Raw genomic sequence first — 12,406 nt, 5'->3', positions numbered from 1 at the left:
TTAACAAGGATCTGGGTTTTCTAACCCATTATAAACCATAAAATTGTATTTCTCTGTTTATCACCCTCCTCTCACCTACCCACACCCATCCTGTTAGAATATCAATGAAATCCTTTGATGTCCCCATGCATACCTCCTGCCCACCCCCAACCCTCCCATCCTGTCAAAGTAATGCTTGGATGTTTCACTTATATACACTATCTGCTACCACATTTGCTTATTTCCGATCTGATGAAGAAGGGCAACCTTCAAAAGCTAATCAAGAAATGTATTAAGTTATGTCCAATAAAAAAGGTATCATCTTATTTTCTTTTCCATGTTTTATTTTGTTTGATTTCTATTATAATATTAAAGAATTTCAGGTTAACTGTTGTCAGATTAGTATCTATTAATAGTGAGCCATTAGGAATTACTATTCTATAACTTGCACATGCAAGTTTACAGAATTAGGGGGCATATGTATGCACTATACAGAACAAAAAGCCAAATTGATATGTTTTTAGAGTGCACTCAATTAAAAACAAAGTCACATTAGCTTTGTAAGGAGAATTTAAGTTTAGCTTACAAGGAGGACAGTGTCAGAATTTAAGAAAGTGTGGGACAGGATGGCTCAACGTCATCTGAAACTTAACATGGCCAAAACCGAGCTTCTCATCTTTCCCCCTAAACCCACCTCTCCTCTCCCCCCTTTCTCTATTTCAGTGGATGGCACTCTCATTCTCCCTGTCTCATCAGTTCGTAACCTTGGGGTCACCTTCGACTCCTCCCTCTCCTTCTCTGCTCACATTCAGCAGATTGCCAAAACCTGTTGTTCCTTTCTCTATAACATCAGCAAAATCCGTCCCTTCCTTTCTGAGCACTCTACCAGAACCCTTATCCACACTCTATCACCTCTCGCCTAGATTATTGCAACCTGCTTCTCTCTGGCCTCCCACTTAGCCATCTCTCTCCTCTTCAATCAGTCCAAAACTCTGCTGCGCAACTCATTTTCCGCCAGAGTCGCTATGCTCACATTAGCCCTCTCCTCAAGTCACTTCACTGGCTCCCTATCCGTTTCCGCATTCAATTCAAACTTCTCTTACTGACTTATAAGTGCATTCACTCTACCGCTCCCCAGTACCTCTCCACTCGTCTCTCCCTACGCCCCCCCTCGGGTACTCCGTTCTGCGGATAAATCTCTCTTCTCTGTCCCCTTCTCCTCTACTGCTAATTCCAGACTCCGTTCCTTTTATCTCGCTGCACCTCACGCCTGGAATAGACTTCCCGAGCTTGTACGTCTAGCCTCGTCTTTGGCCGTTTTCAAATCCAGGCTAAAAGCCCACCTCTTTAACGCTGCTTTTGACTCCTAATCACTACTCACTTGCCCTGTACCCTTTTATCCCCACCTCTTTAATTCCCTTACCTCTTAGTTGTTCTGCCTGTCCTATTTAGATTGTGAGCTCTTTGAGCAGGGACTGTCTTTTCATGTATGGTGTACAGCATTGCGTATACCTTGTAGCGCTAGAAGTGATAAGTAGTAGTAGTAGTAGTACAGGCACGTAGGATCCCTTAGGAAAAGGAAGAGAGTGGTTATGAAGGATGAGCAGACTGGATGGGCCCTTTGACCTTTACCTGCTGTCATGTTTCTAGGTAAGTGAAAATCCTTCCGCTAAAAACAATATTTTGAAGTGTTATATATTACAGAAAGAGATAAATAAAATTATCGCGTCCTTCAAGAGGTACCAGTAAAGACCATACACCCTGAAAACGTAACCAAAGACCGTAATGGACATATCCTAACTCTCTCTCTCCCTCATTAAGCCCCAATTGTATTTACCACACATGTAATTCATTCTACCATAATACTATCTGTAACTGTTCATATCGGAATCGGCTAACACCACTTATGATACTATGTAAGCCACATTGAGCCTGCAAAAAGGTGGGAAAATATGGGATACAAGTTCAACAAAATAAATAAAAAATAATGACTACCTACTACTACTAGCATTTATATAGTGCTACCAGACGAACGCAGCGCTGAACAATTGACACAGAGACAGTCCCTGCTCAAAGAACTTATAATCTAGGTAAAACAGACAGACAAGACATTAAGGGCAAGGGAATTACAGGGTAAAGAGGAACAGGGAGGAGGACAAATGGGTAGTGGCTAGGAGCCAAAGGCAGCAGTGACAAGGTGAGCCTTCGGCATAGATTTAAAAACAGGTAGAGATGGAGCTAGACGTATGGGCTTGGGAAGGCGGTTCCAGGCATAAGGTGCAGCAAGATAAAAGGAGCGAAGTCTGGAGTTAGCGGTGGAGGAGAAGGGGGACGACAAGAGAGACTTGCTCAGAGAGCGGAGTTCACGGGGAGGAATGTAGGGAGAAATGAAAGAGGAGAGGTAATGAGGGGTCATAGAGTGGATGCATTTAAAGGTCAGTAAGAGAAGGTAAAATTATGTATCATACCTGATAATTTTCTTTCCATTAATCATAGCTGATCAATCCATAGACTGGTGGGTTGTGTCCATCTACCAGCAGGTGGAGATAGAGAGCAAACTTTTGCCTCCCTATATGTGGTCATGTGCTGCCGGAAACTCCTCAGTATGTCGATATCAAAGCTCCATCCGCAGGACTCAGCACTTAGAGAATTACACCCACGAAGGGACACTCTGCCCAGCTCACCACCGCCGAAACGGGGGAGGGGAATTAACCCAGCTCATCCCCACACAAGTGGGGGAGGGGAATCCGTCCAGCTCATCCCCGCGGAGCGGGGGAGGGACACCACACCCGCCGATGCGGGGGGATCTGGCTTATCCTGCAACCGCAACCGCGGGAGGAGCTGACTGACCCTAACACCGCCGAAGCGGGAGGGGTACAAAGCTGCCCTACAGCCGCACGAAGCGGGAGGGAGTGCCGGCAGAATTTAAATCTCAATCCAGCCCCGTAAAACGGAGGGGAGAGGAATGCAGCAGCTCACTGTAACACAAACTCGTCTCAACTCTTGAAGAATCCAAGTGAAAGGAGAACTTGAACACGAAGTCCTCATGAAGTAACTGAAGGCTAAACTTGAACCTAAAATTCAACCAGAATATAAACAGTACAGATATCTGGGAGGGGCTATGGATTGATCAGCTATGATTAATGGAAAGAAAATTATCAGGTATGATACATAATTTTACCTTCCATATCATCAAGCTGATCAATCCATAGACTGGTGGGATGTACCGAAGCAGTACTCACCCAGGGCGGGACATAGAAATCCCTGACCGCAACACTGAAGCTCCAAACCGGGCCTCCGCCCGAGCAGCCACAGTCAAGCGGTAATGCCTGGCAAAGGTATGGGTCTTCCCCGCGGCCACCTAAGCCGCTGCAATGGCTTCCTTGCCCATCTTGCCACTGTAGGCTTAGAAGCCTGCAGACCCTTACGAGGACCTGTAAACAGGACAAACAGATGATCCGATTTCCGGAAATCCTTGGTCACTTCCAAGTATCTGATGATGACTCGTCTCACATCCAGAAAATTGAGAGCAGAGTATTCCTCTGGGTAGACCTCCCTACGAAAGGAAGGGAGACAGAGCTGCTGAATCACATGGAAGCGAAAAACCATCTTGGGCAGGAAGGAAGGCACTGTGCGAATAGTCACTCCTGCCTCAGTGAACTGCAGAAAAAACTCTCGACATGAGAGTGCCTGGAGCTCGGAAACTCTTCTGGCTGAAGTGATAGCCACCAAAACGACTGCTTTCAACGTCAGGTCTTTCAGAGATGCCCTCGACAAGGGATCAAAAGGCGGCTTCTGCAATGCTCTTAGCACCAGGTTGAGATTCCACGCAGGCACCACTGAGTGCAGAGGAGGGCGCAGGTGATTAACTCCCTTGAGAAAGCGCACCACATCTGGCTGCGAAGCCAGGGAAGCACCCTTCAGGCGGCCCCTGAAGCAAGCCAGAGCCGCTACCTGGACTTTAAGGGAACTGAGCGACAGGCCTTTCTCCAGACCTTCTTGCAGGAACGCCAACACTGAAGAAATTGGAGCAGTGAAGGGAGAAAGTGAGCCTGCTTCACACCACGCTGCAAATATACGCCAAACCCTGGCGTAAGCAGTAGAAGTAGAGCGCTTCCTCGCTCTCAGCATAGTGGCGATGACCTTGTCTGAGAAGCCCTTCTTTCTCAGACGCTGCCGCTCAATAGCCAGGCCGTAAGACCAAAGGGGGAGGGATCCTCCATCACCACGGGACCCTGATGTAACAGGCCCTGCTCCACTGGCAGCCGCAGAGGATCGTCGACTGAGAGCCTGATCAAGTCCGCATACCAGGGACGTCTGGGCCAATCCGGACCCACCAGGATTACCCTGCCGGGATGCTTTGCCACCCGGTCTAGCACCCTGCCCAATATGGGCCAGGGCGGGAACACATAGAGAAGCTCTTGTGTCGGCCACTGTTGGAGAAGAGCATCTACTCCCAGAGATCGAGGGTCCCGTCCTCTGCTGAAAAAGCGCGGCACTTGGCAATTGGCCGATGACACCATCAGATCTAGGCTCGGCTGGCCCCAGCGCTTCATGATGTCCAAGAACGCCTGAGCAGATAGCTGCCACTCTCCGGGCTCCAAGGTATGGCGACTGAGAAAGTCCGCCTTGACATTCATGACTCCGGCAATGTGGGCCGCTGAAAGCTGCTCCAGGTTCGCTTCCGCCCACTGGCAGAGATTCATAGCCTCCTTGGCTAGAGGGGCGCTCTTGGTACCTCCCTGGCGGTTGACATAGGCCACAGCCGTGGCAATGTCCGACAGGACCCGTACAGGCTTCAACACCAGTACCGGGATGAACTCCAACAACACCAACCGAATGGCTCTGAGTTCCAGGAGGTTGATAGACCACTTGCCTCTGCAGGAGACCAGAGCCCCTGCGCTGTCCTTCCCAAGCAGTGGGCTCCCCAGCCCATCAAAGAGGCGTCTGTCGTGACGACAATCCACTCCGGGGTCACCAGAGGCATTCCTGCAGACAACTTGTCTGTCTGCGTCCACCAGCTCAGCGCCTTGCGCACTGCTGGGTCCAAGGGAAGGCGCACAGCCTAATCCTCCGACATCGGAGTCCAGCGCAGCAGTAGAGATTGTTGTAGTGGTCTCATATGAGCCCTGGCCCAGGGCACTACTTCCATCGTGGCCGTCATAGAGCCCAACAGCTGCACGTAGTCCCAAGCCCGAATAGGAGAGGCTACTAGGAACTAGTCCACCTGAGCCTGAAACTTGACAATCCGATTGTCTGGCAGGAACACTCTGCCCACTTGGGTGTCGAATCGAACTCCCAGATACTCCAGGGACTGAGTCGGGCGCAGCTGGCTTTACTCCCAGTTGATGATCCATCCCAGGGAGCTCAAAAGAGCAACCACCCGGTTCACAGCTTTGCCGCACTCTGCATAAGAGGGGGCTTGGATCAACCAGTCGTCCAGATAAGGATGGACTTGAACTCCTTCCTTCCTCAGGAAGGCCGCGAAGACCACCATTACTTTGGAGAAGGTCCGCGGAGCAGTAGCCAACCCGAACGGGAGGGCTCTGAACTGGAAGTGTCGGCCCATTACTGCAAAACGCAGAAAGCGTTGATGAGGAGGCCAGATGGGAATATGCAAGTACGCTTCCTTGATGGCCAAGGATGCCAGGAACTCTCCTGCCTTCACTGCCGCTATAACAAAGCGGAGGGTCTCCATTCGAAAGTGCCGAACTTTCAAGGCCCAATTGACCCCTTTGAGGTCGAGGCTAGGCCGTACAGAACCTCCTTTCTTTGGTATCACAAAGAAAAAGGAGTAACATCCCTTGCCAAGCTGATTTTCTGGCACCGGAACGACCGCCCCCAGGCGGATCAGAATGTTCAAGGTCTGCTGCACTACCACAGCTTTGACCGGAGACTTGCAGGGAGAGAGTAGAAACCCGTCTTTTAAGGGTCGGCAGAACTCTAGCTTGTAGCCGTCTCTGATGACTTCCAGCGCCCAAGCGTCTGAAGTTATTGTGGTCCACTCGCCCATAAACGAAAACAGCCGTCCTCCCATCTGCACTGGGGCGTGGACCAAGGCCCCGTCATTGGGTACGAGACCCTGGGGGAGGACTGGAGGGAGCACCTCCGGGACGGCGGTCTCTGCGAAAGTAATGCTGCTTGGGGGAGAAATTCCTCTTGAAGGAAGAGGGGGCAGAGGAGCCCGACCTGCCCGGGCGGTACCGACGGGCTTCTTGAAACCGTCCTCTGGAGGTACCAGGGCGAGTACTAGCCCGAGCCCTGACCTCTGGTAACTTCTTGCCCTTAGACGTGCCGAGATCGGTCACGATTTTGTCCAGCTCGACCCCAAAGAGCAGCTTGCCTTTAAAAGGCAATCTAGCCAGGCGGGATTTAGAGGCGTGGTCAGCAGACCAATGTTTCAGCCAAAGCCACCGCCGCGCAGAGACTGTCTGAGCCATGCCTTTAGCTGAGGCTCTCAAGACATCATACAGCAAGTCTGCCAAATAGGCTAAGCCCGATTCCAGGGCCGGCCAATCAGCCCTCAAGGAATGATCCGAGGGGGAAGCCCGCTGCACCATAGTCAGGCACGCCCTGGCCACATAGGAACCGCAAGCCGAGGCCTGCAAACTTAAAGCAGTCGCCTCAAAGGACGACCTTAAGGCCGCCTCCAATCTTCTGTCTTGGGCGTCCTTTAGGGCCGTGCCACCTTCCACCGGCAAAGCCGTTTTCTTAGTCACCGCAGTGATTAAAGAATCCACGGTAGGCCACAGATAGGCCTCACGTTCACTTTCAGGCAAAGGATAGAGGCGGGACAAAGCCCTAGCCACTTTGAGGCTCGCTTCCGGGACATCCCATTGAGCCGAAATTAAGGTGTGCATGGCATCATGCACGTGGAAGGTTCTAGGCGGGCGTTTCGTCCCCAGCATAATGGCAGAGCCAACAGGGGCTGAGGGAGAGACGTCCTCCGGAGAGGAAATCTTCAAAATGCCCATGGCCTGCACTAACAGGTTGGGCAAATCCTCTGAGCTAAAAAGCCACGCTGCAGAGGGGTCATCCGCTCCAACCGAGCGGGGATCCGTCTCCTCCAAGGAATCCGCAAAGGACCGTTGGGAGAACTCAGATACGCTGCCCTCATCTACATCGGAGGAGACAAGGTCCTCCAAGGCCTGGGAATCAACCCGAGAGCGTTTACCTCCGGGGACCTCAACCTCTTTACCAAAAGAGGGAGCAGGGGCAGCGTTTTGCATAAGAAAAGCCTGATGCAGCAGCAAAACAAACTCGGGGGAGAAACCCCCCAGACTGTGCACTTCCGCAGTCTGGGCTACAGCCCTAGACGCACCCTCAACCGGCGCTCGCAAGAGCGGGGGAGAGACATGCTGCGCATCCAAAATGGCGTCCGGCGCGACACTCCGCGAAGGAGCCGTGCGGGAAAAACGGCGCTTAACTTTAGCCGCTTTGGTGCCGTCGCCCAAATTAAGGGCGTCCATGGCATTAATGTCTCCCTCAAGGGCGGCCCACGAAGAAGCCGTCCGAGCCGCGTGGCCGGCCAAGATGGCGGAGGCGAGCAGCGGGGGATGGGCGTTTATGGCGGGAAAAACCGCCACGCCGGAGGAAGGACCGGGACACTCATCGGTCACGAAACTGTCACCCAACAAGGGCGAATCAGACTTTAAGACCCCCGCATCCCCTCTTGAAGCGCCTAAGCGATCCGGGGAGCGACTCTTTGCGCCCTCGCCCTCCGACGCCATATGCCACGTGGAGATCAATCGGGGAACCCCCTGCCCGCTATAAAAAGGTAAAAATTACCTGCTTTCCGCTCCGAGCTGTAACGACCTGGTGTCCCAGTGAGTAGCTGCAATGAATGTTTAAATAAACGTCGAAATAAACGCCTTTAAGGACGTTCAAAAATTTATTTTTTTTTTTCTTTTAACGGAGCCAGCGGGAGGGGGGAGAAAAGGAGGGACCTGGCACCACCAGGTTTGCACTTGCTCAAAAGAGCCCTCAACCCCAGGCACTCAACAAAACCTAAAAATTAGGCTTGGAGGCCTAGCCAGAGCTGCTGCTGTGTGTGACCACCACCTGCTGAGATAGAGAACATACTGAGGAGTTTCCGGCAGCACATGACCACATATAGGGAGGCAAAAGTTTGCTCTCTATCTCCACCTGCTGGTAGATGGACACAACCCACCAGTCTATGGATTGATCAGCTTGATGATATGGAAGTTTAACTGTATACGGAAGCGGACAGGGAGCCAGTGAAGTGACTTGAGAAGTGGGCTAGTGTGGGCATAACGATTCTGACGGAAAATAAGTCAAGCTGCAGAATTCTGGACAGATTGGAGAGGAGAAAGATGATTGAGTGGAAGACCAGTGAGAAGTAAATTGCAATAGTCCAAGCGAGAAGTAACAAGGGTGTGAATAAGGGTTTTGGTGGGTCTGAATATGCCATTAAGCCTAAAGATGGAACAAATATAATTCAGATCTATCATTCTATACATAATCCAGGGCTAAGCCTCAGATCGCACCCTCTCTCCTTCCGCTCAAGCCACAGCTGAACAAGGGAAGTCATGCTTTGCCCCATCTCCGAGAATTCAACTTTGCTACAGCACAGAACAAGTACAGGGGAAGATACCAAAAGTACGTACGGATGGGCTCCAGCAACAAGACCAGTGACGTTTTCTCTACTGATTTCAACCTACAGCTCGAGGTTATTTTATTTATTAGGATTTATTTACCGCCTTTCTGAAGGAATTCACTCAAGGCGGTGTACAGTAAGAATAGATCAAACATGAGTAAGAGGCAATTAGAGCAGTAAAAATATTCGAACAACAATACAAAGTATAGCATGGTATACTACTTCAAAAATATAACTGCATAGAGCAATTCCAATCAGAAACTAAACCATATATTTGCTCTAATTGTTAGATCTTAGTTCTGCATTTAAAACAATTAATGTTAATGATGAAGAAAAAGCAAATTTGCTAAATAGATACTTCTGTTCTGTTTTCACAGAAGAAAATCCTGGAGAAGGATTGCGATGGACTGGAAAAAGTACAAATGAGATTGAAGTGGATAGAGCGCCGTTCATGGAAGAGACTGTGTATGAACAACTTGAAAAGCTAAAGGTGGACAAAGCCATGGGACCGGATGGGATCCACCCTAGGATATTGAGGGAGCTCAAGAGAGGTTCTGGCGGGTCCTCTTAAAGATTTGTTTAATATATCCTTGCAGACGGGAGATGTTCCGAGGGATTGGAGAACGGCAGATGTGGTCCCTCTTCACAAAAGTGGTGATAGGGAAGAAGCTGGAAACTACAGGCCGGTAAGCCTCACTTCGATTATTGGAAAAGTAATGGAAGTGATGCTGAAGGAAAGGATAGTGAATTTCCTGGAAGTCAATAAGTTGCAAGATCCAAGACAACATGGTTTTCCAAAGGGAAATCGTGCCAAACGAATCTCATTGAGTTCTTTGATTGGGTAACAAGAGAATTGAATCAGGGACGAGCTATGGACGTAATCTACTTAGATTTCAGCAAAGCTTTTGACACGGTTCCCCACAGAAGGCTGTTAAATAAACTGGATGGGCTGAAGATAGGACCCGAAGTGGTGAACTGGATTAGGAACTGGTTGACGGACAGACGCCAGAGGGTGGTGGTGAATGGAACTCGCTCGGAGGAGGGAAAGGTGAGTAATGGAGTGCCTCAAGGATCGGTGCTGGGGCCGATTCTGTTCAATATATTTGTGAGTGACATTGCCGAAGGGTTAGAAGGTAAAGTTTGCCTATTTGCGGATGATACTAAGATCTGTAACAGAGTGGACACCCCGGAGGGAGTGGAAAACATGAAAAAGGACCTACGGAAGCTAGAATAATGGTCAAAGGTTTGGCAATTAAAATTCAATGCGAAGAAATGCAAAGTGATGCACTTAGGGAGTAGAAATCCACGGGAGACGTATGTGTTAGGCGGGGAGAGTCTGATAGGTACGGATGGGGAAAGGGATCTTGGGGTGATAGTATCTGTGGATTTGAAGGCGACAAAACAGTGTGACAAGGCGGTGGCCGTAGCTAGAAGGTTGTTAGGCTGTATAGAGAGAGGTGTGACCAGCAGAAGAAAGGGGGTGTTGATGCCCCTGTATAAGTCGTTGGTGAGGCCCCACCTGGAGTATTGTGTTCAGTTTTGGAGGCCGTATCTTGTTAAGGATGTAAAAAGAATTGAAGCGGTGCAAAGAAAAGCTACAAGAATGGTATGGGATTTGTGTTACAAGACGTATGAGGAGAGCCTTGCGGACCTGAACATGTATACTCTGGAGGAAAGGAGAAACAGGGGTGATATGATACAGACGTTCAAATATTTGAAAGGTATTAATCAGCAAACGAACCTTTTCCGGAGATGCGAAGGCGGTAGAACAAGAGGACATAAAATGAGATTGAAGGGGGGCAGACTCAAGAAAAATGTCAGGAAGTATTTTTTCACGGAGAGAGTAGTGGATGCTTGGAATGCCCTCCCGCGGGAGGTGGTGGAAACGAAAATGGTAACGGAATTCAAACATGCGTGGGATAAACATAAAGGAATCCTGTTCAGAAGGAATGGATCCTAAGGAGCTTAGCCAAGATTGGGTGGCAGAACCGGTGGCGGGAGGTGGAGATGGTGCTGGGCAGACTTATACGGTCTGTGCCAGAGCCGGTGGTGGGAGGCGGGACTGGTGGTTGGGAGGCGGGGATAGTGCTGGGCAGACCTATACGGTCTGTGCCCTGAAAAGGACAGGTACAAATCAAGGTATGGTATACACAAAAAGCAGCACATGTTAGCTTATCTTGTTGGGCAGACTGGATGGACCGTGCAGGTCTTTTTGTGCCGTCATCTACTATGTTACTATATGTTACTAATTAATGTTATTTAGTTTTTTAACAAATAGCCTCATAAGCCCAGGGTACCATTTAGCGAAGTACTTTTTCAAGTCCGTTTTTTGATATTTGGTACCTTTTTGACCTCTTATCTTCTAACTAGCTTTACAGTTTCAGCGGTTGTAGTCAGACATAGTTCTAGTATTTGATTCAAAATTAATTGTAAAATACACCCTATATGCCTTTTTTGACTACAGACTTTTCTCTCAGTTAGAGTGTTTAGCCTGAGTTTTTCTCTGTAGTTTTGGCTGGGGGTGGAGCCAATGATAATAGCCACACAGTTGGTGTCCTAAATCAGGGGTAGGCAACACTGTCGGCAGGGTTGCGGTTAAGCCGCAGAATTGGGCGGCTTTTCGGGAACGGCTGCGGGGAATTTTCGAATCGCGTGGGTTTGCGGGGATTTGGGTGGGTTTTCGAGCGGCCGCAGTGCGGGATTGGGTGGGTGTTTGCGGCCGCCGATTGGCCGGTTTTCCCGCTGCCGGGGCTTCTATTGGTCCAATTTGGTCCAATAGAAGCCTTTCAGGGGCGGGGGTGACGTCAGGGGTGACATCGGGGGCGGGGTTAGTGACGCGGGAGGCGGGTTTAGTGACACAGGGGGCGGGGTTCGGTGACGCGGGGGTTGGCTGCGGGCGGTGTTGGGGCAGGTTTACGGCTGGTTTTGGGGCGGGCGGGCGGTTTTGGGGCGGGTTTACGGCTGGTTTTGGGCTGGGAAAATTTTTCCCAGCTGGCAACCCTGGTAGGCAACTCCGGTCCTCGAGAGCTGCAGGCAGGTCAGGTTTTGAGGATATCCACAATGACTATGCAGGAGATAGATCTGCAAGCACTGCCTCCATGGTATGCAAATCTATCTCCTGCCTATTCATTGTGGATATCCTGAAAACCTGACCTGCCTGCAGCTCTCGAGGACAGGAGTTGCCTACCCCTGTCCTAAACCTAAATGGCACCCTGGGCTTATGAGGCTATTAGTTAAAAACTAAATAACATGAATTGTTTTAAACGCAGAACTAAGATCTAACAATTAGAGCAAATATATGGTATACTACTTGCAATGAGAACACAATATGAGGTTACAGAGGACACGCTGCAGGTCTCCAAGCAGAGGGGAAAAGCCAGCAGCGAAGGTCACAGCCTCGTGGCCATTCCCACCGCCCCCTAGCCACCTCCTCACCTGCGGGGTGTAAGCCGCACCGGGTACAGTCCCAACCAGTTTCTGCGCGAAGCCGCTGAACTTATAGTACATTTCCAGAGTTCAAGAGCACCTCGGGAGCGAACACCTGGCAGTGGCACCCAGAGGACGCAGAAAAGGAAAGACCTCCTCCTCCTGGGCTCTCGCTGCCTGGTAGGCGCAACGAGATGACGTAGCGAGGGCTGTCCTCTGTACTGCCTGAAGCGGTAAATTGCAAGTGCAGGTTTTTTATTGTTTTGGAAACGATACTGGAAGGGGGGGGGGAGTTCAGCGCGACAAACACTGCAAAGAGTAGTTTTGACATGCTGAAAGAACTAATTCAAAGTATTAAATGTGGCATATTTGTGAAAGGGCAGC

The 12,406-nt window shown here is 50.0% G+C and overlaps 1 protein-coding gene across 1 annotated transcript in view; it reads right to left on the bottom strand.

The window, feature by feature from the left end:
- LOC115458710 (cytochrome c oxidase subunit 7A-related protein, mitochondrial-like) overlaps positions 1–12,178 on the bottom strand; it is a 45,099-nt gene extending 32,921 nt beyond the window's left edge. The window contains exon 1 of the mRNA XM_030188536.1: positions 12,032–12,178. Coding sequence (XP_030044396.1) covers positions 12,032–12,103 — 72 coding nt within the window. The 5' untranslated portion in view covers positions 12,104–12,178. The remainder of the gene's footprint in view (positions 1–12,031) is intronic.
- Between the last annotated feature and the right edge of the window lie 228 nt (positions 12,179–12,406).

The sequence above is a fragment of the Microcaecilia unicolor genome, unplaced genomic scaffold (genome assembly GCF_901765095.1).
Source record: "Microcaecilia unicolor unplaced genomic scaffold, aMicUni1.1, whole genome shotgun sequence".
Taxonomy (NCBI): Eukaryota; Metazoa; Chordata; class Amphibia; order Gymnophiona; family Siphonopidae; genus Microcaecilia; species Microcaecilia unicolor.
Note: the sequence above shows the minus strand (reverse complement) of the source record. Positions and strands in the feature narration are given on the sequence as shown.